General features: G+C 35.8%; 1 protein-coding gene across 1 annotated transcript in view; it reads left to right on the top strand.

Annotated features, from left to right (window-relative positions):
• The window catches only part of RFX7 (regulatory factor X7), a 150,673-nt gene that overhangs the window by 77,360 nt on the left and 46,102 nt on the right, over positions 1-27,211 (top strand). The window contains exons 4-5 of the mRNA XM_027123092.1: positions 5,354-5,436; positions 6,805-6,927. Of these exons, the coding sequence (XP_026978893.1) occupies positions 5,354-5,436; positions 6,805-6,927 (206 nt within the window). The remainder of the gene's footprint in view (positions 1-5,353; positions 5,437-6,804; positions 6,928-27,211) is intronic.

Raw genomic sequence — 27,211 nt, 5'->3', positions numbered from 1 at the left:
TGTTCGGCGTATTTCATAAAAGTGAAAGCATTTGATATGTGGCTTTTTGTGACTGGCTTCTTTCACTTAGCATAATGTTTTCAGGGTTCATCCATGTTGCAGCATGTATCAATACTTCATTTCTTTTTATGGATGAGTTTTTAAATTATAATTTTTTTTTAATTTATGCAGTTGGTCTTTTTCCTAATACTCTAAAAATAAAGCAGCTTTGTCCTTCATTTCATAAATGCATCAAACATATTTCTTTTTGACAACCAATGAATCTCCACTTGGAACAGAAAGCTAATTCTTTATTTTTTGGCGGCATTGGGTCTTCGTTGCTGCTCTCGGGCCTTCTGTAGTGGCGAGCGGGGGCTACTCTTCATTGCGGTGCACAGTCTTCTCATTGCGGTGACCTCTCTTGTTGCGGAGCACGGGCTCTAGGCCCGCGAACTTCAGTAGCTGTGGCACGCGGGCTCTAGAGCACAGGCTCAGTAGTTGTGGCGCACGGGCTCAGTTGCTCCATGGCATGTGGGATCTTCCCGGACCAGGAATCGAACCCATGTCCCCTGCATTGGCAGGTGGATTGTTAACCACTGTGCCACCTTGGAAGTCCAAACCTTTTATTCTTGATGTTTAAATCTTTACAAAGTATATCAAATAATCTGAGGTTTAACATACTTGCCAAATGATATTCTTGCCTTGATAATCAAGCAAGGTTAAGGTCTTCTACACCACTGATCATTGTTTTGGAAGCCAGTGATTAGCCGTAAATGACAAGTGTATCCAAACCCAAAAATCCTCGTGGTGAACTCAGCTTTGCTGGACTGGAATGCCATCACTATACACTTGCATCGTTTTGTTCTCATTTGCTTCATAGAATTTTGATAATCAGTTTTAGTAAACTCCCCCAATTTTTTCTTCTGTGTGTTGAGTCCTACATAACAAATAAAAGAGTGATTGACAGTAGTAAGTTTTCATTGTTTGAAAGGCAAAAAAAGGGGGGGCAGCAGTGAATTTGATCTTTTTCAAAACTATTCCGTCTTTAAATTAAATCTCTTTGGCACTTTATCCTAATTTGGATTATCTTCTGAATTCCTTCTGGAATTTCTTCTCTGTTCTTTTCTCTAGCATATATAAAAATTGAAAACTGTAGCATCCAAGGTTTCTCCAACAGTATGAAGTTTTTTTATTCTTAGTCATCAAAAATGATGTGTTTTTCATTTGATGTTTTTTAAGTGAGGTGTAACTGACATAACATTATATTAGTTTCAGGTGTACAACATAATGATTTGATACTTGTATATACAGGTACACCTCATTTTATTGCACTTTATTACACTTTACAGATACTGCATTTTTTATAAATTGAAGGTTTGTGGTAAGCCAGCCTGCATTGTCAGATGATGGTTAGCATGTTTTTAGCAATAAAGTATTTTTAATTAAGGTATGTACCTTGTTTTATTAAATGTAATGCTATTGCATACTTGATAGACTATAGTATAGGGTAAAGATGACTTTTATATGCACTAAGAAACCAAAAAATTTGTGTGACTCGCCTTATTGCGGTATTTGTTTTATTGCAGTGGTCTGAAACTGAACCTATAGTACCTCGGGGTATGCTTGTATTGCAGAATGATCACCCCAGTAAATCTAGTTAACATCTGTCACCATACATAAGTTTTCTTACGACAGGAACTTTCAAGATCTACCACCCTAGCTACTTTCAAATACGCAATACAGTATTATTAATTGTAATCACCATGCTGTACATTATATCCCTATGACATTCATTTTGTAACTGGAAATTTTTACCTTTTTGACCTCCTTCACCCATTTTCCCCACTCCCACCCCCCCACCTCAGGCCACCACCAGTCGTCACTGTATCCATGGGCTCAGGGTTTTTTTGTCTGTTTTGTTGTTGTTTTTAGATTCCACATATAAGGGAGATCATACGCTGTTTATCCTTTTTTGTCCCACTTATTTCACTTAGCATAGTGCCCTCCAGGTCCATCCATGTTGCCACAAATGGCAAGATTTCACTCATTATTATGGCTGAATAATATTCCATTGAGAGAGAGAGTTTCTTTATCCAAAAAAAATGATGTTTTATGTTGTGTTCTCTCAGACTTTGCCCATAATAATACGAATGGATTTTTTGGTAACATAATCTATTTTCGATTTAATATGAGAGGCACTGTTGGGATTAAGTGGGTGATGTTAACAATATTGAACAAGAGGTATTTTAGGGGTGATATTTATTTATTTATTTTATTGCTTATCTCCATTACATCATTTTATTTTATTTTTTTTAACATCTTTATTGGAGTATAATTGCTTTACAATGGTGTGTTAGTTTCTGCTTTATAACAAAGTGAATCAGTTATACATATACATATGTCCCCACATCTCTTCCCTCTTGCGTCTCCCTCCCTCCCTCCCTCCCTATCCCACCCCTCTAGGTGGTCACAAAGCACTGAGCTGATCTCCCTGTGCTATGCGGCTGCTTCCCACTAGCTATCTCTTACTTTTGGTAGTGTATATATGTCCATGGCACTCTCTCACTTCGTCCCAGCTTACCCTTCCCCCTCCCCGTATCCTCAAGTCCATTCTCTAGTAGGTCTGTGTCTTTATTCTTGTCTTGCCCCTAGATTCTTCATGACCTTTTTTTTTCTTAGATTCCATATATATGTGTTAGCATACGGTATTTGTTTTTCTTTTTCTGACTTACTTCACTCTGTATGACAGACTCTAGGTCCATCCACCTCACTACAAATAACTCAATTTCATTTCTTTTTATGGCTGAGTAACATTCCATTGTATATATGTGCCACATCTTCTTTATCCATTCATCTGTCAGTGGACACTTAGGTTGTTTCCATGTCATGGCTATTGTAAATAGTGCTGCAGTGAACATTGTGGTACATGATTCTTTTTGAATTATGGTTTTCTCAGGGTATATGCCCAGTAGTGGGATTGCTGGGTCATATGGTAGTTCTATTTATAGTTTTTTAAGGAACCTCCATACTGTTCTCCACAGTGGCTGTATCAATTTACCTTCCCACCAACAGTGCAAGAGGGTTCCCTTTTCTCCACACCCTCTCCAGCATTTGCTGTTTGTAGATTTTCTGGTGATGACCATTCTGATGGGTGTGAGATGATATCTCATTGTAGTTTTGATTTGCATTTCTCTAATGATTAATGATGTTGAGCATTCTTTCATGTGTTTGTTGGCAATCTGTATAGCTTCTTCAGAGAAATGTCTATTTAGGTCTTCTGCCCATTTTTGGATTAGGTTGTTTCTTTTTTTGATATTGAGCTGCATGAGCTGCTTGTAAATTTTGGAGATTAATCCTTTGTCAGTTGCTTCATTTGCAAATATTTTCTCCCATTCTGAGGGTTGTCTTTTTGTCTTGTTTATGGTTTCCTTTGCTGTGTAAAAGCTTTTAAGTTTCATTAGATCCCATTTGTTTATTTTTGTTTTTATTTCCATTTCGACAGATTAAAGTGGGGAAAGGCTGGAGGCAGGGAAAGCAAGTAGTTAGACATTTTTAGTAATTCAAGAATCATTATAAGTTCCTTAAGAGCAGGGCCTATTGTTGTGTTGTTCATCTGTCTATTTCCAGTCTTTGTATAGGTTGTGATACACAGTATAAGTTCATAGTTATAAATCATTTGTGGAACATTGCAGAAAGTAAGCTTAGTGAATAAATAAATGAGTAGATGAATTCTCCTTTATTGTTAAAAGAAAGACAGCTAAAGACTTAAACTAATGTGGTGGCTGGGAAATAGACTAGAAGAACATGGTGGAAAGAGTTAAGAAGGCTAAATGAAGGATTAGAGTGTAATACAACAAGAGGAACAAAACTAGGCAGACTCAAAACTGAACACTGGGAAACTAGAGAAAAGAAGGTGCTAAGTAACAACTGAGAAAGAAAATGCCTGTGTACGTGTAGGGGTTTTTTGTTGTTGTCAAGGGAAGAGTTATGCAGGATAATTGCTGATCAGTCTATCAGATATTAAAGCAAGAGCTAATTGGAAAATACCCCATAGACAGTGGAATGAAAAAAATATGGATTTGAGAGTTAATTGCATGTAGTTGATAGACTAAGTCATTCTATGGATAAATTCTAAGATTAAACTGTTTCGTGAATGAATTCTGGTGAGAATAAGAACAGGCTAAATTATATCATTGTAAGCTTTTTTAAAAAATTGGATCTATGTTTGAGCTATGCTTTATTGTGTAAGAATAAATTCTGCCACCAAGAATGCCAGTAATCTGTCCATATTTTCCATTGCAATGCAATTCAGTTGTAATGAATTAGGCTACCAAAATTTTATTATGTTTTTTTTATTGCAGTAGGATTTGTGGCACATTTAAAGCTATCCTGTGGCAAACTCAGCTGGGAAAGAAAACTATACAGTCCTCTGCATAGCAGAAATTTTCTTAAAGGGTACATTTATAGACAAAATGACAAAGTTACACAACAGTAGTGATAGACAGTCTTACAAGTAGGTTCTCCAAATAGCATCCACTGTTGCAAGTCAGAGAGTAATTACATCTGCATAGCATGGAACAGATTGTTAGTTGTACTTTGGAACAGTTGGCCCTCCGTATCCACAGGTTCTGCATTCGCGGATTAGACCAACCCTGGATCAGATTTGATTCCTCAGTTATGGAGGAACTGTGCATAAGGAGGACTAGCTATATAACACCATTTTATATAAAGAACTTGTGTATCTGTGGATTTTGGTATCTGTGGAGGGGAGAAGGGGGTTCCTGGAACCAATTATCCACGGATATTGAGGGATAACTATATTTTTAAACCTCAGTTCCACCCCCAGTGATAGTAGCATCATCCGTCACATGTTCTAGATTTTTGAGAAATAGAAAAGAAGCCTAGAAATCATCTCATTCATTTCACATTTCTAAGGAAAATCCGCCAGAGCATGGAAGCCTCATGACCAGTTAAATAGTTAGGCTAAGGCCAACTAATAAATAGTCTCTTGACTCCCAATCTAGTACTTTTCCTGTAATATTGCACAACCCTCCTTCTTTAAATGTGATTTAAGATGAGAAGTTTTCGTCTAAGCATTGATTTATGGTTTTATTTATACCTAGAATGTAAGAATTAATAGGCAAGTACCATTTTCTCTTACCAACTTTTTATACGCAATAAATTTATCACACAACTTGACTGTATTATTTTACTGATAAGAAAAAAGCCTAGATTCTGTTTTCTTTGGCAAGTGATTCATTCCACCTGGTTTAAATTTAGATAGTCAGTATTTTTAGGGAGGTGTTAGTAAATTTTGTTGAGGGAGAAACAAGAATTTTTTAAATGATCTTTCTTTTTAATCCTTTTTAACCAGCAAGAAGTTGAGAAGTTTACAGACCTAGAGAAACTCTACCTCTACCTTCAGCTGCCTTCTGGTCTCAGCAATGGAGAGAAAAGGTAATATCACTTCTTGTCTTTGCCTCAGTTACAGTGTTTATGTGTGTGTTGTGGTTGTTATTGTTTTGCACTGTTCCTAAAACCATCAGGAAACAGACTGTCAAAACAGTAGATCTTTTTAGTCTTTGATCATATTTGGTTAAGTGTTTACCCATAGTTTTTGCTAATTCATTTGTGTACCTGGATGAGTGCTGTGAAATGCAGTTGGGTTATGTTTTATAAACAGATTAGTGTATTTATACAGTGTGGCAGATTTTGAAAATTGAACAGAAAGCCAAAGAATAAACAGATAAGTATTGTGAGCAATAAAGTGCAAGAGTTTTTTTAGGTACTGTCAGGTAAGCAGATCACAGAGCATAAAAAAGAAAAAAAAATGAATTGCCTGTATGGCACATGAATTTATGATAAATGTGTGATGTTTTAAGTGCTTGCGGGGTATTACTCTATTTTCATTAGTACAAATATTTAATAGCCTCATTTAGAAAATATAGAGAAAAGTTGTTGGTTCATGCATTCTGTTCTTAAAGGAGTTTCTCTACCCTTTTAAGTATTTCTCAGAGTTCATTTCATTCATATAAGTTATGCTTAACATTACTTTAAAAGTATAGGTATGAAAAGAACTGGAATGAAAAATCTGTTGCTTTTACTTTTTTCCCCTTGGACCACATTTTGTAACTATCTTAATAATTTTCTGTCCTAGAAATTGCTCAGTAATTTCTTTGAAAATGCATCAATTATTATTTATGAGTGAGGAGCTTCCCTCATGTTATAAGAGACACTGCCAGATAATAAAAATTTATGATGTTTAGTGGAGGTGTTGTCCTGGAGAGGAGGACTGGTTACAGAAAGGACCATAGAGGGAGACTTGTCCTTTCAGGATCTCTCCAGTGTGAATTCCATTCTGGATCATAGAGGCTTTAGTAAGATTCAGGGTAGTTACTTGAGAATGCTAAGCAAATAGAAAATAAACAATTTTTTCCATAACTTTCATTTTATAGTTTGATGATTTGGTAAGTTTAGGCAAATGAACAGGCAAGTAAATAAACAAATATCCCCTTAGAGGTAATTTTGGCCGAACAAATACCTTATGTTTTCAATGCTCCATCATCTCTGCCAGTTTAGAGACGGTGGTGGGGATGGAACAGGGCGATAACTTTAGTCAGACACTAGCTATAGAAAATGGCTCACAACCACAGGTGGACAATTTGTATTTGGATAACTAGGCGTATACTTTATGTCCTGAGTTTGGTTTGGTCATTTATAGTGAGTTTACACACAGTCCTTTAGTGGAACATTTAGGCCTGGTTCAAAAATTATCAATGAATTGCTGTCTAGTTCAGCTAAAACATGTTTTTGTTTTATGATTAGTGATCAGAATGCCATGTCATCTAGTCGGGCACAGCAAATGCATGCCTTTTCCTGGATTCGGAATACCCTAGAGGAGCATCCTGAGACTTCACTGCCCAAACAGGAAGTCTATGATGAGTACAAGTAAGTATTATGTGTATATGTCAGGCATGCAGTATATTAAAGAGACGATATACTATACTTGGCTACAATGATTTGTTTTATCATTGGCAAATATCATACTGGTATATGAGAGTTTAACTTAGAAATCTCTGGATTCCATTCATTTCTAAGCTCCTCTGGTAGCGTGTGTAATAAAGAACAGGATTACTGAGTAAAAGGATTTCTTTAGAGTTCTTCTGGATCACAGGAGGGATGTCTGAAGGCAGAGGGACAATGGAGTAGGTTTGGTGAATAAAAGGATTCCTGTGAAGTTCTTAAGGATGACAAGAAGGGTGTGTCTGGGGTTCGTAGAGGGACAGTGGACGACAATAAATAAATCAATGCATAAGGAAAAACTAAAACATGTTTTTTATTTAGATTTCTTAAATGTCTTTTTCATGAATCCAAAACTTTCCTAATCATTTTCTGTGCCAACCCGAGAAAAAGCTAAGTATCTGGAATGTTGTGAATTACTTACTCAGACGAAGGAGTTCAGTGGCTTGCACATAGAAGACACTCAAACAGTTTTGATTGTACAGATAACTTATTTAAACACGGAAAACACAAGTATAGAGGCTAATGGGCCTTTCTGGATAAATGTCATAGATGCTGAATCTAGTCTTGTTTCACATTTTATAATTGATTTGGAAGCAGGAATTTGTTCTAGCAGAGTAAGTGAAACCAAAATTTTCTGGGTATTGAAATATCAAAGCAAGGACCACGTATGTGTTGTACTTACACAATGTGGAAGAAAAGTGTCAAATAAGTGCTGCTGTTAGCCAGTGTAAGATGATGCAAAAGAACTACACTTACTGAGAAGATTATTGGTATCTAGAAAGAAAACTTTCTGTGCTCATTCAAAATTCTGATTCCCTCACCTTAAGAAATGCAGTAGAACTGGAGAAAGTCTAGAGAAATATGTCTGAAATAATCAAGGGAACAAGGTTAAACTGAACAGCTTTAGATTTTTCCTCTTTAGAAAAATTAAAGCTAAGAGTACATGTGATCCAAGTCTATAAAGTTCATTTTCTCAGTCTACAACAGTCTACTGAATACCTGCTATGTGCCATGTCAAACCCTGTAAGAAGTTCTGAGGATACAACAAATAAAACACAGCTTCTGCCCTCATCAAGAATATGAAAAAACAAAAACAAACAAACAAACAAAAAATATATATATAAAAAATATATATATAGTGAGCATGAATTCTTAACTACAAGTTAATTCTAATTAAGATAGAGATAACCTTGTGAAACTACAAAGAAGTAAATTTAAATTCATTAAAAGTTTATTAATATCAAGCAAACATGATATGTTTAAGAAACCCTGTATCGAGGATCAAGAGAATAGGTTCTGTCGTTAAACTTGTGTGACCTGGACAGGTGTTTTAACCACTATTTTTTCAGTTGCATAATCTATAAAATGAGATGATTGAAGAGGTATGAGGTTTCCTTTAGCTCTAAAATTCTGAAAGTTGTCTGAGGTAGGAAATGAGGAAAACAAATTATCCAAAATGTCTCATGTTTCCCAAAAGGCAAATCGGACAAATTAATGCATGACATTTCCATAATGAATTAATAAGGAAACCGAGGATATTTATATATTTTTGAAGTGATATCCTTCTCCTGCACAACCCTTTGCATCACCATTAGAGACAGCACCCTACATTTGTGGAAGTATGACTCTGAACCATTAAAGCAGTCCTTACGTTCCTAAAAGTTTCCTGCCTTGGGCAAAGCACAGTTATATTTTTCTATAATATTTTGCTGTGAAATCATTTTCTAAGGTTCTCATAAATTCTTACAATTTTTTTCACTAAGAAAAGCTAAAGGTTTTTCCTAAACAAAAGAGAACCAAAACATAACATTGTTTTGGGGCAAGGAATGGTAGCTCCAATTTTGAGCGGTTTATTCGCAATTCAGTAGAGAGCAACTGAAATAAAAGGAAGTAACTTAGGCTAGAGTTTTAAAAGGAAGTAGTAGGTAAGGGAAATTCTTGATAATGACGTAAATAGGAAAGAAATACCAGTTCTGTTCATGGAATTTGAAAGTATTATACTAATGATTGTCTCTTTATAAAAATCAGTATATTACTATACAATAGTACTGTAACTGAATCTGAGTATTTTAGTTCAAAACACATTTCACTAAGAATGTACGCTATTCACTGTTGTATTCTACATAGTGTTTCCACATAGTAGGCACTAATTTAATATTAAGAGTGACTAGGGACCAGTCTCTCCCATCAGGAAACTTGCACAAACCTCTTAGATAGCCTCATCCACCAGAGGGCACCCAGCAGAAGCACTTCAGACCTAGGGACACATACAGACTGAAAGTGAGGGAATGGAAAAAGATATTCCATGCAAATGGAAATCAAAAGAAAGCTGGAGGAGCAATACTCATCTCAGATAAAACAGACTTTAAATCAAAGAATGTTACAAGAGACAGGGAAGGACACTACATAATGAAGAAGGGATCAATCCAAGAAGAAGGTATAACAATTATAAATATATATGAACCCAACATAGGAGCACCTCAATACATAAGGCAACTGCTAAAACAGCTATAAAAGAGGAAATCGACAGTAACACAATAGTGGTGGGGGACTTTAACACCTCATTTACACCAATGGACAGATCATCCAAACAGAAAATTAATAAAGAAACACAAGCTTTAAATGATACAACACACCAGATAGATTTAATTGATATTTATAGGACATTCCATCCAAAAACAGCAGATTACAGTTTCTTCTGAACTGCACATGGAACATTCTCCAGGATAGATTACATCTTGGGTCACAAATCAAGCCTCAGTAAATTTAATAAAATTGAAATCATATCAAGCATCTTTTCTGACCACAACACTATGTGATTAGTAATCAGTTACAGGGAAAAAAAACATAAAAATCACAAACACATGGAGGCTAAACAATGCGTTACTAAATAACCAAAATATCACTGAAGAAATCAAAGAGGAAATCAAAAAATACCTAGAGACAAATGACAATGAAAACACAACGATCCAAAACTTATGTGATGCAGCAAAAGCAGTTCTAAGAGGGAAGTTTATAGCAAAACAAGCCTACCTCAAGAAACAAGAAAAATCTCAAACAATCTAATCTTACACCTAAAGGAACTACAGAAAGAAGAACAAACAAAACCCAAACTTAGTAGAAGGAACGAAATCATAAAGATCAGAGCAGAAATAAATTAAATAGAAACAAAGAAAACAATAGCAAAGATCAATAAAACTAAAAGCTTGTTCTTTGAGAAGATAAACAAAATTGATAAACCATTAGCCAGACTCATCAAGAATAAGAGGGAGAGGACTCAAATAAATAAAATTAGAAATGAAAAAGGAGAAGTTACAACAGACACCGCACTAGTACAAAGCATCCTAAGAGACTACTACAAGTAACTCTATGCCAATAAAATGGACAACCTGGAAGAAATGGACAAATTATTAGGAAGATATAACCTTCCAAGAGTGAACCAGGAATAAATAGACAATCTGAAGAGACCAATCAGAAGTAATGAAATTGAAACTGTGATTAAAAACCTTCCAACAAACACAAAAGTCTAGGCCAAGATGGCTTCACAGGTGAATTCTGTCAAACATTTAGAGAAGAGCTAACACCCATCCTTTTCAAACGCTTCCAAAAAATTACAGAGGAAGAAACACTCCCAGACTCATTCTGTGAGGCCACCATCACCCTGATACCAAAACCAGACAAAGATAGTCAAAAAAAGAAAATTACAGACCAGTATCACTGATGAATATAGGTGCAAAAATCCTCAACAAAATACTAGCAAACAGAATCCAACAACACATTAAAAGGATCATACACTATGATCAAGTGGGATTTTTCCCAGGGATGCAAGAATTCTTCAGTATACGCAAATCAATCAATGTGATACACCATATTAACAAACTGAGAGTAAAAACCATATGATCATCTCAACAGATGCAGAAAAGGCTTTTGACAAAATTGAATACCCATTTATGATAAAAACTCTCCAGAAATTGGGCATAGAGAGAACCTACCTCAACATAATAAAGGCCATATGTGACAAACCCACAGCAAACATCATTCTCAATGGTGAAAAGCTGAAAGTATTTCCTGTAAGTTCAGGAACAAGACAAGGATGCCCACTCTTGCCACTATTATTCAACATAGTTTTGGAAGTCCTAGCCACAGCAATCAGAGAAGAAAAAGAAATAAAGGAATACAAATTAGAAAAGAAGAAGTAAAACTGTCACTGTTTGCAGATGACACGATACTATACATAGATAATCCTAAAGATGCCACAAGAAAACTACTAGAGCTAATCAATGAATTTGGTAAAGTTGCAGGATACAAAATTAATGCACAGAAATCTCTTTGCATTCCTATACACTAATGATGAAAAATCTGAAAGAGAAATTAAGGAAACACTCCCATTTACCACTGCAACAAAAAGAATGAAATACCTAGGAATAAACCTTCCTAGGGAGACAAAAGACCTGTATGCAGAAAACTGTAAGACACTGATGAAAGAAGTTAAGGAAGATATCAACAGATGGAGAGATATACCATGTTTTTGGATTGGAAGAATCAATATTGTGAAAATGACTATACTACCCAAAGCAATCTACAGATTCAATGCAATCCCTATCAAATTACCAATGGCAGTTTTTACAGAACTAGAACAAAAAATCTTAAAATTTGTATGGAAACACAAAAGACCCCCAATAGCCAAAGCGGTCTTGAGGGAAGAAAAATAGAGCTGGAGGAATCAGACTCCTTGACTTCAGACTATACTACAAAGCTACAGTAATCAAGACAGTATGGTATTGGTCCCAAAACAGAAATATAGATCTATGGAACAGGATAGAAAGCCCAGAGATAAACCCATACACCTATGGTCAACTAATCTATGACAAAGGAGGCAGGAATATACAATGGAGAAAAAACAGTCTTTTCAATAAGTGGTGCTGGGAAAACTGGACAGCTACATGTAAAAGAATGAAATTAGAACACTCCCTAACACCATACACAAAAATAAACTCAAAATGGATTAGAGACCTAAATGTAGGACTGGACACTATAAAACTCTTAGAGGAAAACATAGGAAGAACACTCTCTGACATAAATCATAGCAAGTTCTTTGTTTGATCCACCTCCTAGAGTAATGGAAATAAAACCAAAAATAAGTAAATGGGACCTAATGAAACTTAAAACCTTTTACACAGCAAAGGAAAAACCATAAACAAGACGAAAAGACAACCCTCAGAATGGGAGAAAATATTTACCAACAAATCAGTGGACAAAGGATTAATCTCCAAAGTGTATAAACAGCTCATGCAGCTCAATATTAAAAAAACAAACAACCCAATCCAAAAATGGGCGGAAGACCTAAATAGACATTTCTCCAAAGAAGTCATACAGATGGCCAGGAAGCACATGAAAAGCTGCTCAATATCACTAATTATTAGAGAAATGCAAATCAAAACTACAGTGAGGTATCACGTCACACCAGTTAGAATGGGCATCACCAGAAAATCTACAAACAACAAATGCTGGAGAGTGTTTGGAGAAGAGGGAACCCTTTTGCACTATTGGTGGAAATGTAAATTGATACAGCCACTATGGAGAACAGTATGGAGGTTCCTTAAAAAACTAAAAACGGAATAACCATATGACCCAACAATCCCACTACTGGGCATATACCCAGAGAGAACCATATTTCAAAAAGACACATGCACCCTAATGTTCATTGCAGCACTATTTCCAATAGCCAGGTCATGGAAGCAATCTAAATGCCCATTGACAGACAAATGGATAAAGAAGTTGTGGTACATATATACAATGGAATATTATTCAGCATAAAAAGAAACGAAATTGGGTCATTTGTAGAGATGTGGATGGATGTAGAGACTGTCATACAGAGTGAAGTAAGTCAGAAAGAGAAAAATAAATATCGTACATTAATGCATATATGTGGAACCTAGAAAAATGGTACAGATGAACCAGTTTGCAGGGCAGAAATAGAGAAACATATGTAGAGAACAAACGTATGGACACCAAGGTGTGAAAGTGGTGGGCTCGGGGGGTGGTGTGATGAATTTGGAGGTTGCGATTGACTAATATGTATAAAATGGATAAGTAATAAGAACCTGCTGTATAAAAAAATAAATAAAATTCAGAAAAAAATGAGTGACTTGAATGGAATCTGATCTTGACATTCATAATAAAATTTCAGTGTTATAAGTCTTCTAGTACACTACCATCCCCATTGTATAGGCAAAACATTAAAACTTGAAAGTTAGGTGACTCTTCCAGTGTTCCAAAATTTGTCAGGGATGAATATAAGGCTAGAACTCAGATTCCATGAGTAGTTCATAATAAGTGAGAAGGCAAACCTGTTCAATTTGAGTGATATGAAGCAGAGTGAGTAGAATAGGTTGGGAAAGTAGTTAGAAATAAAGTTGCCTAGGGCTTCCACTTAGTGTCAATAAATAAGCTGCACAAAATATGAATCTGTTAATATACAGTTAGTATACATGCATACAGATAATGTGAGTGTTGTAAGAGACACAGCACAGTAACATCTATTAGCAGCATGCCATGTTCTAAGAAGAAAGTATGTTTGTGTTTCCACAGAATTACAGCATGTGGGAGCTCCAAGCTATTCTCTCATTTCATTGTACATTGCCTAAAACCATAATTTGCTATGTGGGTTTAAATAACTTGATGAAAACTGTAGAAAGGCTAGAGACAGGCAAAAAGTAGATCAAAGTATTAGGAAATAGATACTTAAACGTTTTTAAATTATGTTGTCTAGAGAAAGCAAAATGGAATATAGCTATATTTTTTTAAAGGACAAGAAGTTTAAATCACAGGAGGAGAGATTTCAATTAGACACAAAATAACACTTCCTGCCAGAAGAGATTTTTAGAGAAATTTTGTCCTTTTCTACAGGCCTTTTGGACTAGTCATTTTCCAGTTTGGAATGCCTTAATGAGGTTTCCTGAGTAAAAACATAGAGTGACAAACCTTAAATTGAATCTGTTCTAAATATTCATTGAAAAATATTATTAATGTGAAATGTACATTTATTTTAAGCCATTCCTATTCATTGCAGTGATGTTTAGATATCTTTGTGTGAAAATCAATCCCTTTCATAGCCATTAAAATCAGAATCCCTTTGAGAGAAAAAATGAAGATGTAATCCAAGACAGTATGGTTTCTTTTAACTGTATTTTTATGCTAAATTAAGATATTAATAGAACCAAAGTTTTAAGGGACTTCCCACATGCAAAGACAGTCGATTTACAAACTGTTGTGAATTTTTATATTTGTTGAAACTTCTGAAGTCTGATAATCACATGTGTTTATGAAAGTGATGATTAATGTGTTAATTTTTCTAATTATGAAAGTAGTATGTGTTCATCATGAATGTTTTGGCAGGTAGTTATAAATGTATAAAAAGAAAACTAGCACCAGTAATCTTACTACCTACAAGTAACCATTTTGGCTTATTAATTCTTTTTATTTTTTCTACCGCCTTCTTTTCATGTATATGTTCTTGTTATTGTTTAATCAAATCTTGACCCCACTGGTTACACAATTCTTGAATGGGGGAACAGTTGCAAATAATACTGCAGTGAACATTCTTGACTATATAATTTAGTGTAGATTATTACGATTGGAATTGCTGCTTATGAACCATTATATATTAAGGATATTAAGTATTGAAATATAAGTTTTTTTCAAGATTGCTGTTTATTATTTAATTTTTTAATAAGTAGTCTGATCTGTCTTCTTTCTTTGCAGCTTGTAACATTGCTATTTTGCTTAGAAAGAACTTCTTCCCAATTCCATTAGCAGCTGAATACTCATGTGTATTTTCCCTAGATATTACTTACTTCATTTTTCACATATAACCCATTAGTTCTTCTAGACCAAATATATACATTTATTTTGATAAATGCCATAAGGAGCTAATTTTAATTTTTTCTAAATGGTTAATTTCCCAGTCTTATTTATTGACAATTTTTTTCTCAATACTAATCTATAATGTAATTTTTATCTTACTAAAGCCTTTAGGATTCAATTTTCTTCCTTTGTATTTTTCTGTTCTTATGCCAGTACCATACCATTTTTAAGTATTTTAGCCATTAAATGTTCAAAAAGCTAGTGGGAACAGTCTTCCTTCATTATTCCTCTTTTTCAAAAATTTCCATGGTTTTATTTTCATACCACTTAATATTTCTTGTGAAGTTTGGAATCACTTTTCTAACTTTTTTTTAAAAGGGAAACCTCAAAGGAATTTTGATTCAAAATGCATTAAATACGAAAATTTATTTTAGAAAAATTAACTTCAGAGCTAGAAGTATGTTTCTTAACATCTTTCTCGTGTCGTTCAGTAAAGTTTTAGTTATTTTTCCTTCAATTGACTCCACTTATTTTTCTTGTTAAGTTTATTCCTTACAAATTTTTATTATGTTATTTATATTATGAAAAATGTATTTTATTATTGGTTTGGTTTGTAAGATATCTGTAGACTTCTATTATATTTATGTTGCACATTTTATATTTAGTGAACTTTGTTTAATCCTGATTTTTCAGCTATTAGTTTGGACTCTTCTGGGTAGCGTTTATCCTGTATATCTTCCTCATCCTCTTTATTTAATTACATTGAATTGATTTTCCTTCTGACTTTGAATAATAGCAATAATAGGCATCATTTTGTCTTACAGTTCTTTGATGTTAAGGGTGTATCATTTATAATTGACCAAGACTTTATTGGCTTTCTTATGAGAAATTGATATTGAAATTCATCTAATGCTTTTTGGGCATCTGTTAAGATTATTCATTGCTTCTTCTGTTACCTATTGATATGATATATAAAGATACTACCTAATATAAACCCTTCTTTTATTCCTAGAATGAATGTCTTCTTCATGTCAAGATCTGTAATCTTTTAGCATACTGTTGGTTTCTATTTTCAAGTATATTTTTTAGGATCTTTGCATCTATATTCATAAGTGAATATGGTCTGTAATTTTCTGTTTTTGTGCTGTCTTTGTCAAGTTTTGATATCGGGTTTGGCCAGCTTCATAAATGAATTAGAACTCTTTCCCTAATTTCCTGTGCTCTGGAACAGTTTATATGGTTTGGGAATTATTTGTTCTTGAAAATGTTAAAGAACTCAACTATAATACCATCTAGGCCTGGAACCTTTGTTGGAGGTAATTCATTGACAATTTGGGGGGGGGTTTTTTCTGGTTAGATTTTTACTTCATTAGTTTTGGTCATTGCTTTTTCCTAGAATTCATTCAGATTTTCAAATATATTGGCATAACATTATATATACTATTTTCTCACAAATTGAATATCTTCTTTATCTGTTATATCCTTTTTTATATTTCTAGTTTTAGTCATTTGAATTTTCCTCTTTTTTTCAAAGTATATTTAGCTGTAGTTTATTTTTATTGGTTTTCTTAAAAAAAAACCTAAGATTGATAAGTCAGTTTTTTTTTGTTTTTTTTTTGCCTGATGTCTCATTTTTAGGTGTCTATTTTTGTTACCCTGATTTTCTCAGGTTTTTTCCTTATTAAATGGAATGCTTACTTCGTTTTCATTCTTTTCGTATTTAGGATAAAAAAGAGGGCACCATTACAATGGAGAAGCATATGAGGATGATGAACATCATCCTTGGGGTGGTGTTCCTTGTCAGACCTCCTAATATGGCCAGTGAATAACACTCACTGTTGGCATTTTATTTGCAGTAGTGATTGAGTGAAGGACCGTAATCATAATATGCTCACTACTTGCTACTGCTTGTTTTAATATTCAACTATAGTAGTGTTTTAAAAATTAAATGAAGGGGCTTCCCTGGTGGCGCAGTGGTTGAGAGTCCGCCTGCCGATGCAGGGGACACGGGTTCGTGCCCCGGTCCGGGAAGATCCCACATGCCGCGGAGCGGCTAGGCCCGTGAGCCATGGCCACTGAGCCTGCGCGTCCGGAGCCTGTGCTCCGCAAGGGGAGAGGCCACAGCAGTGAGAGGCCCGTGTACCGCAAAAAAAAAAAAAAAATTAAATGAAGAATAAATTTGAATATAAAAGCTCAAAAAAAAAATCTCCAAATTGGATCTTTATTTTTAATTCCACTTTCATTCCTCTGCTATACACGGCCCGGTAGTCAACATTCTACACGACTCTCTTTCCATTCAGGAGAGCCATCTTTATATCTATGAATTTGCGTCTTATAGTTCTGGCTGTATTCCTTAGGTATGGATATGATTACCTTTATTTTCTAATATACCTTTATTTTCTAATAGTGTGCAATTATAGCTTTGATTTCTTCTTTGACCCAAAATAGTTAGGAGTGGTTTTTTTAACTTTTCACGTGCTTGAGGGAGTTGAGGTTTTTTTCCATTTTGTTTTGCACTTTATTAATTCGTAGTTTTATTATATTATAGTCAAAGAATGTGGCTCATTCAATTTTTGATTTTTTTATAATCATTGAGGTTTACTTTCAGACTAACATTCAATTTTTATAAATATGTCTGGACGTTCTCTTTATTTGCACTGTATATTGACTTATATTGATAAGCACTGAATCCAGTTCCTGTAATTTTCAGATCCTTCGAATTCTGCAAGAAGTCCTTACTCTTTTGTCTGTTTAATTAGTTTAGCATGAGTACTGTGTTAATCTCTTACAAAAGTGATATTTCTCACAGTTCCTTATGGTATTTTTAATGGGTTTTGCTGCACAGGTCTTGGGGCTGTTAGACAAAAAACATTCATGATTGTATATCTTTATGATAGTTAAAGCCTATTGTCAACAACAAAAAAAAGATCCTCTGTCATATTAAATGCATTTTGTCTTAAATTCTCCTTTGATACCAATATTTGTAACCCATTCTGGATATCTGTCTAATATAAGTATATAGTTTTCCATCCTTTTATTTTTACCATTTATGTCATTTTGTTTTAGGCAGTTTACATTATTATGTTCCTAAAGTTTTTAATCTAAAATTGTCTTTGGTCTTAAAATCTGACCGATAGGAGAAGCTGGTGGAATGAACCAGTCTCAGAACTCTGATGTTTGCAAACACTTAGCAACAGAGACAGCAGCAGCCACAGTTCCTGCTGCTTTTTCCTGCTGTATGCTGGAGAAACACAAGCATTAATCCTAAGTGGATTTCTTACTAAATAATATGTAGCCTGTTTTAGCATTCCTGAAAATCTGTTTGCTTTCATTCTCGGTAGGATCACAAATGTTCAGATTTATAAACTTGACAACTTTGGCTGCAGTGTTCCCTGGGACACAGATGTTCTCTCCAAATCCATTTTTTTTAAATCTATGTAATATTTTAAGGAATATGATTATTTTGCTTTTTATTTTTTTTAATTTAAAAAGAATTTATTTTTATTTTTGGCTGTGTTGGGTCTTTGTTGGCTGCATGCGGGCTTTCTTTAGTTGCAGCGAGCGGGGGATACTCTTCGTTGCAGTGCACGGGCTTCTCGTTGCGGTAGCTTCTCTTGTTGCGGAGCGTGGGCTCTAGGTGCGCGGGCTTGAGTATTTGTGGCATGCGGGCTCAGTAGCTGTGGCTCGCGGGCTCTAGAGCGCAAGCTCAGTAGTTGTGGCGCGCGGGCTTAGTTGCTCTGCGGCATGTGGGATCTTCCCGGACCAGGGCTCGAATCCATGTCCCCGGCATTGGCAGGCGAATTCTTAACCACTGCACCACCAGGGAATTCCCTGTTTTGCTTTTTAGTTTGTGCATGGTCATTAATTTTGTATGTGTGATACTTTAGTGCTTACCCATCTACGTTTGTAATTTGTTATATTAATCAATGTAAGTTAAATTCATAGGACAACCTTGAAGGTAGAAATAAATTCTAATAACATATTTGTTTTAAGACCTTTAAAATAGTGAACATTTCATGAGTTAAATGACATATATATGTTTTACAGCAACCTATAATCTAGGTCAGACCTAAACATGTGTAGAATTTATAAATTTCTTAAATACATATTGTTTAATGTTACATCACCTGTATGAAATAAATGGAAGCAGATATTATTCCTGCTTTGTGGATGATGTTCTTATGATTCAAAAGTGAATTGTTTTGGACAAATCTGAAACCAGGTTTTCTGACTTCAAAGCTGGGCTCTTTTTACATTAATCCCTATTACCTCTAGAAACTTGTCCCAAATGCTATCCTTTTTCTTTTTTATATAAATTTATTTATTTATTTTATTTGGCTATGTTGGGTCTTCGTTGCTGCACGCGGGCTTCCTCTAGTTGTGGCACATGGGAGCTACTCTTTGTTGTGGTGTGCGGGCTTCTCATTGCGGTGGCTTCTCTTGTTGCAGAGCACGGGCTCTAGGCACGCGGGCTTCAGTAGTTGTGGCTCACAGGCTCTAGAGCGCAGGGTCAGTAGTTGTGGTGCACAGGCTTAGTTGCTCCATGGCACGTGGGATCTTCCTGGACCAGGGCTCGAACCCGTGTCCCCTGCACTGGCAGGCAGATTCTTAACCACTGCACCACCAGGAAGTCCCTGCTATTCTTTTTAAAATTTAAAATTTTGGAGTAGCATTTGCCAAGCCTTAATTGTATTTTAAATATATATAACTAATTGGAAATAGTAAACTAAAACTTAAAAGTGATCAATTTTGGGATTACTGACTTTTTGTTCATATTTGATAGTTAAATATATACTAAATATGCTTAAGACATAAATTGGTTTAAGATTTTTACCATTTAAATTTACATTAATATTTGTAGTCTGAATTGTTACCCTAAATACATTGTCTAGCCTTTAAGTTATTACTTTTCAGGTAAGTTTTTTTTCACACTTCCTTGGTGTGGCCTGTTTCACAGAGGTCCTTATCCTAGTTTTCTGTTTTCCCTGTGTTTCCTTTGACTTGATTCTCAAGGAGCTAGTTGATAATCTGTCTTTCCCTCACCTTCTCTATGTTTCTGACCTCTGGTACTTTCACAGAGCGCTCATTTACTCTCATCTTCCCTTCCTCAACTCTTTACAATAATAATAGGAAGAGCAGTAACAGCACAGTGGAGAATAAAGCTGGAATTGTAAATATTATATCAGGAAAGGAACTAGTTCTGTTATTTGACACATTTGTAGAGAAGACTGACTGACTTGTCCAAAATTACACCAGCTGTACTAAACATATGTTATAGTCATAACTGGAACTACAAAGCAAGTCTCCTAATTTAAAATCAGTCCTTTACAATAGCCCCACCCGTGTAAACTGCATGTTCATGAGCCCAGCTGTTCCATATCTTGAATCTTTCCGTTATCAATCCATCACTGCTCTTACTACCTTAACTTTTTCGTCTGCCACTAACATGATATGTTGCAATTGATAGGCACTGAGTACTTTTCTTTTAGCTAATGCTATTAAGACTTCAACATTACTACTCCTGAGGACAAATTAAAATAAATTATTAAAAATAAATTAGAGTGCATTAATTCACCGAGCATCATATGCACACAATCCCTGCTCTCAAATAGGAGAAACAGACCAGTAAGTAAACAGGTGCAAAGAAAGAGTTACTATAGCTTAACTTGGTGAATTGAAGGCAGACATCACAGAAGAGGTGACTTCTATAAAAACTGAGAAGTTTACCAAGCAGACTAGGGATTGAGAAGGGGGCTCTAGGTGGAAGGTGCAATACGTAATGCATGGAGGCTTATAATCAGAGTTCAGGAGAAGATGTCAGAGACCAGGCCAAAAACGTTAGACTACTTCCATGACCAGGTCATGCAGGCTCACTGAAAACTTAATAAAAAGAAACATCGGCAGAAAGTGAGAAACTGTAAGGTTAAGGAGAGAATTAGTATTTAAGAGTTAGGAACAGGAAGAACAAGAGCCCTCCAAAAATGAAGAGGAATTTAAAAGAGAAGCAAGAAAGCACGTTGTGTTATAATGTGAGAAAAGAGATTATTTTGAGAAGGGAATTCGCTCCAGTCTCGTGTGCCTCAGGCAGCTCAAGTAAGAAGGAAGACAAGAAAGTCAGTTAATAGCCTATTTGGAATCTGTTGCCAGAGCAGTTTCTGCATCGTATTAGGGAATGAAGCCTGATTTCAATGTCATGAAAGGTAAATAGGTGGGAAGTAAAGAACTTGAGTAGAGACTTATTTTTAAAGGGTTAGAGAAAGAAAAAGTAGTTAGAAGTAGAGACGTGAGGTGGTGAGAACAGATTTTTTTTTTTTTTCAGTCTCATCCATTAGGGATCAAGTTAATTTGCATATAGCAACATGCAATGAGCAGTAGCTGCAACAAGAAGAAGGAATTCAGTTTTCCTTTTGCCAGCTCTGTAATATTAGCAGGGATCCAGGCTTCTAAGTCCCCACTCCACCACCCATAATCCCTAGTCTGGTTTTACTTGTTGCGTCCAAAACGAGCTACTATGGCTGATGGGAAAACTAAGCGACTTAGAATTCAGATGCATTATGGAAGGGAGGAAAAGTTTGGAAAATCACTGATTTATGTTACTTATTTAAAGCTAATCATCCTGTCTTCTGGTTTTCTAAATTACCATTTAAATATAGTGTTTTTTTCCTCTTCCCAAATAGATACTTTAAAAAAAAAACCTTGCACTAAGCCTTGCTTATAATAAAACCACATTTATTTTTATTTGTGGTAAAATACACACACAAAATTTACCATCATAACCCTTTTTAAGTTCATAGTTTGGTGGTACTGAGTACATTCACATTGTTGTGCTACCACACCACCATACATCCAGGGAACTCTTTTCTTCTTGCAAAACTGCAACTCTGTACCCATCAAACAATAACCCCCCATTCCCTCCTCCCTGAGCACCTGGCAACCACCATTCTACTTTTCTGTCTCTATGAATTTGACTATTCCAAGTATTACCTCATATAAGCCGAATCATATGTTATTCTCCTTTTGTGAATAGCTTATTTCACTCAGCATAATGTCCTCAAGGTTCATCCATGTAGTAGCATGTGTCAGACTATTCCATTATATGTATTCACAATTTTGTTTATCCATTCTTCTGTGATGGGTACTTAGCTTGCTTCTACCTTTTGGCTGTGATGAATAATGCTTCTATGAACATGGGTGTACAGATATCTCTTCAGGACCTACTTTCAGTTATTTGGGGTATATACCCAAAAGCAGAATTGCTGGATCATATGGTAATTCTATTTTAATTTTATGAGGAACTATATCATATTGTTTTTCATAATGACTATACCATTTTACAACCTCACCAGCAGTGTACAAGGTTCTCCATATCCTTGTCAATGCTTATTATTTTCTGGGGGTTTTGATAGTGGCCGTTTTAGTGGGTGTGAGGTGGTATCTCATCGTGGTTTTTTTTTTTTTAACTTCTTATTTTATATTTTAGTATAGCCGATTAACAATGTGATAGTTTCAGGTGCACAGCAAAGCATCTCAGCCATACACATACATGTATCCATTCTCCCCCAAACTCGCCTCCCATCCAGGCTGCCACATAACATTGAGCAGAGATCCCTGTGCTATACAGTAGGTCCTTGTTAGTTATCCATTTTAAATAAAGCAGTGTGTACATATTGATCCCAAACTCCCTAACTATCCCTTCCTCCCACGCTTCCCCCCGCCCCGGTAACCATTAGTTCATTCTCTAAGTCTGTGAGTCTGTTTCTGTTTTGTGAATAAGTTCATTCATATCGCTTCTTTATAGATTCTGCATATAAGGGATATCATATGATATTTCTCTTTCTCTGACTTACTTCACTCAGTATGACAATCTCTGGGTCCATCCATTCTGCTACAAATGGCATTATTTCATTCTCTTTAATGGCTGAGTAATATTCCATTGTATGTATATACCACATCTTCTTTATCCATTCCTCTGTCAGTGGACATTTAGTTTGCTTTCATGTCTTGGCTATTGTAAACAGTGCTTGCAGTGAACACTGGGGTGCATGTATCCTTTCGGACCATGTTTTTCTCTGGATATATGCCCAGGAGTAGGATTGCAAGGTCATATGGTAGCTCTATTTTTCGTTTTTTAAGGAACCTCCATACTGTTATCCATAGTGGCTGTACCAATTCACATTCCCACCAGCAGTGCAAGAGTGTTCTCTTTTCTCCACACCCTCTCCAACATTTATTGTTTCTAGATTTTTTGATGATGGCCATTTTGACTCGTGTGAGGTGATATCTCACTGTGGTTTTGGTTTGCATTTCTCAAATAATTAGTGACATCGAACATCTTTTCATGTGACTCTTGGCCATCTGTATGTCTTCTTGGGAGAAATGTCTATTTAGATCTTTTGCCCATTTTTCCAGTGGGTTGTTTGTTTTGATGATATTAAGCCACATGAGCTGTGTGTAAATTGTGGAGACTAATCCCTTGTCGGTCACATCATTTGCAAATATTTTCTCCCAATCTGTGGGTTGTCTTTTCGTTTTGTTTATGGTTTCCTTTGCTATGCAAAAGCTTTTGAGTTTAATTAGGTCCCATTTGTTTATCTTTGGTTTTATTTCCATTATCCTGGGAGATGGATCAAAAAAGATATCGCTGCAATTTCTGTCAGAGTGTTCTGCCTGTGTCTTCCTCTAGGAGTTTTATAGTGTCTTTAATCCATTTTGAGCTTATTTTTGTGTATGGTATTAAAGAATGATCTAATTTTATTTTTTTGTATGTAGCTGTCCAGTTTTCCCAGTGCCATTTGTTGAAGAGACTGTCTTGCCCCCACTGTGTAGTGTTTCCTCCTTTGTTGTAGATTAATTGACCATAGGTGCATAGGTTTATTTCTGGGCTTTCTATCATGTTCCATTGATCTGTATTTCTGTTTTTGTGCCAGTATCATAGTGCCTTGATGACTGTAGCTTTGTAGTATAGTCTGAAGTCCAGGAGCCTGATTCCTCAGGCTCTGTTTTTCTTTCTCAAGATTGCTTTGGCTATTTGGGATTGGGATCTTGTGTCTCCATACAAATTTTAGGATTTTTTTGTTCTAGTTCTGTGAAAAATGCCATTGGTAATTTGATAGGGATTGCATTGAATCTGTAGATTGCCTTTGGTAGTATAGTCATTTTGACAATATTGATTCTTCCAGTCTGTCAACATGGTATATCTTTCCATCTGTTTGTTTTGTCTTCGATTTCATTCATCATCATCTTACAGTTTTCAGAGTACAGGTCTTTCACCTCTGTAGATAGGTTTATTCCTAGGTTTTTTGTTCTTTTTTTTTTTTTTTTTGTTGCCATACACGGGCATCTTACTGCCATGGCCTCTCCCGTTGTGGAGCACAGGCTCCAGACACGTAGGCTCGGTGGCCATGGCCCACGGGCCCAGCCGCTCCGTGGCATGTGGGATCCTCCCCGGACCGGGACACGAACCGGCGTCCCCTGCATCGGCAGGTGGACTCTCAACCACTGCGCCACCAGGGCAGCCCTGTTCTTTTTAATGCAATGGTAAATGGGATTGTTTCTTGAATTTCTCTTTCTGATCTTTCATTGTTAGTGTATAGAAATGCAGCATATTCCTCTGTATTAGTTTTGATATCTGCAATTTTATCATAAATGGGTGCTGAATTTTGTCAAAAGCTTCTTCTGCATATATTGAGATGATCATATGGTTTTTATTCTTCAATTTGTTGATACAGTTTATCACACTGATTGATTAGTGGATATTGAAAAATACTTTCATCCCTGGGAGAAATCCCACTTGATCATGTGTATGATCCTTTTAATGTATTGTTGGATTCAGATTGCTAGTATTTTGCTGAGGATTTTTGCATCTATGTTCATCAGTGATATTGGCCTCTAATTTTCTTTTTTTGTGGCATCTTTGTCTGGTTTTGGTGTCAGGGTGATGGTCACCTCATAGAATGAGTTTGGGAGTTTTCCTTACTCTGCAATTTTTGGGAACAGTTTCAGAAGGATAGATGTTAGCTTTTCTCTAAATGTTTGATCGAATTCACCTGTGAAGCCATCAGGTCCTGGACATTTGTTTGTTGGGAGGTTTTTTGTTTTGTTTTGTTTTGTTTTTGCGGTACACGGGCCTGTCACTGTTGTGGCCTCTCCCGTTGCAGAGCACAGGCTCCAGACGCGCAGGCTCAGCGGCCATGCCTCACGGGCCTAGCCGCTCCACGGCATGTGGGATCTTCCCAGACCGGGGCACGAACCCGTGTCCCCTGCATCGGCAGGCGGACTCTCAGCCACTGCGCCACCAGGGAAGCCCTGTTGGGAGTTTTTTAATCACAGTTTCAATTTCAGTGCTTGTGCTTGGTCTGTTCATATTTTCTGTTTCTTCCTGGTTCAGTCTTGGGAGGTACCTTTTAAGAATTTGTCCATTTCTTCTAGGTTGTCCATTTTATTGGCATACAGTTGCTCGTAGTAGTCTCTTATGATCCTCTTTTTAAAAAATATTTTTTTTTTTTTTCTTTTTGGCTGTGCCGGGTCTTAGTTGCAGCATGTGGGATCTTCGTTGCCACGTGTGGTATCTTTAATTGCAGCATGCAGGATCTAGTTCCCTGACCAGGGATTGTACCTGGGCCCCCTGCATCGGGAGCTCGCAGTCTTAAGCCCTGGACCACCAGGTCCTTTGTATTTCTGTGGTGTCAGTTGTAACTTCTCCTTTTTCATTTCTAATTTTATTGATTTGAGTCCTCTCCCTTTTTTCCTTGATCAGTCTGGCTAAAGGTTTATCAATTTTCTTTTTCTTTTTCAAAGAACCAGCTTTTAGTTTCATTGATCTTTGCCATTGTTTTCTTTGTCTCTGTTTCATTTATGTCTGCACTGAACTTTATAATTTCTTTCCTTCTGCTAACTTCAGGCTTTGTTTGTTCCTTCTCTAGTTGCTTTAGGTATAAGGTTAGATTGTTTATTTGAGATTTTTCTTGTTTCCTGTTGTAAGACTGTATTGCTATAAACTTCTCTCTTAGAACTGCTTTTGCTGCATCCCATAGGTTTTGGATCATTGTGGTTTCGTTTTCACTTGTCTCTAGGTAGTTTTTGATTTCATCTTTGATTTCTTCAGTGGTCCATTGGTTGTTTCAAGCATTACTGTTTAACCTCCATGTGTTTGTGTTTTTTATAATTTTTTTTTGTAGTTTATTTCTAAGCTCATAGCATTGTGATCGGAAAAGATGCATGATATGATTTCAATTTTCTTAAATTTACCAAGGCTCGCCTTGTGGCCCAGCATGTGGTCAGTCCTGGAGAATGTTCCGCGTGCACATGGGAATAATGTGTATTCTGCTGCTTTTGGATGGAATGCTCTGTAAATATCAATTAAGTCCATCTAGTTTAATGTGTCATTTAAGGCCTGTGTTTCCTTATTGATTTTCTGTCTGGGTGATCTATCCATTGATGCAAATGGGATGTTAAAGTCCCCTCCTATTGTTGTGTTACTGTCGATTTCTCCCTTTATGGTTGTTAGTATTTGCCTTATGTATTAAGGTGCTCCTGTGTTGGGTGCATATACATTTACAACTGTTATATCGTCTTCTTGGATTGATCCCTTGGTCATTATGTAGTGTCCTTCTTTGTCTCTTATAACAGTCTTTATTTTAAAGTCTATTTTGTGTGATATGAGTATTGCTACTCCAGATTTCTTTTGATTTCTGTTTGCATGGGATACCTTCTTCCATTCCCTCATTGTGGTTTTGATTTACATTCCCTGAATGATTAGTGGTATTGAGCATGTTTTCATATGTTTATTGGCCTTTTGTATATCTTCTTTGGAGAAATGTATTCAAGTTCTTTTGCCCATTTATGCATTGGGTTGTTTGTTTTTATGTTGTTGAGTTGTAGGAGTTCCTTATATATCCTGAATATTAACCTCTTATGAGCTATTTACATTAATTTGTTTTTAATTCTACAAATAATATACAATATGTGTTCATTATAACAAATTAAAACAGTCTGAAAATATAACATCAAATTAAGATCTTTGTTTATTCCCCCCTTCATCCCACTATGCTCTTGAGATTTAAATATTCCTAACAGCTTTATCTTCCTGTTCTTTTTTTCTGTACCTATGAGTCCTGTCAGTTATTCATACTGTTTTTTATTTAAAATGAAACTATACTGTAAATGTTGTTCTTACTTTTATCACTAAGTACTATATCTTAGGTAGTTCTCCTTGTCTATATATGTAGAGTTATTACATTCTTTTTCTTTTTACTGCTGCACAGTATTTCATAATATAAATGTTCCATGGTGGGTGGGTGTGTGTGTGTGTGTGTGTGTGTGTGTGTGTGTGTGTGTGTGTGTG

This window comes from Aethalodelphis obliquidens, unplaced genomic scaffold (assembly GCF_003676395.1).
Source record: "Aethalodelphis obliquidens isolate GAN/ISIS:26980383/991018 unplaced genomic scaffold, ASM367639v1 scaffold26, whole genome shotgun sequence".
In the NCBI taxonomy this organism is placed as follows: domain Eukaryota; kingdom Metazoa; phylum Chordata; class Mammalia; order Artiodactyla; family Delphinidae; genus Aethalodelphis; species Aethalodelphis obliquidens.
The sequence above is the reverse complement of the archived record's forward strand: the minus strand, read 5'-3'. Positions and strand labels throughout refer to the sequence as shown.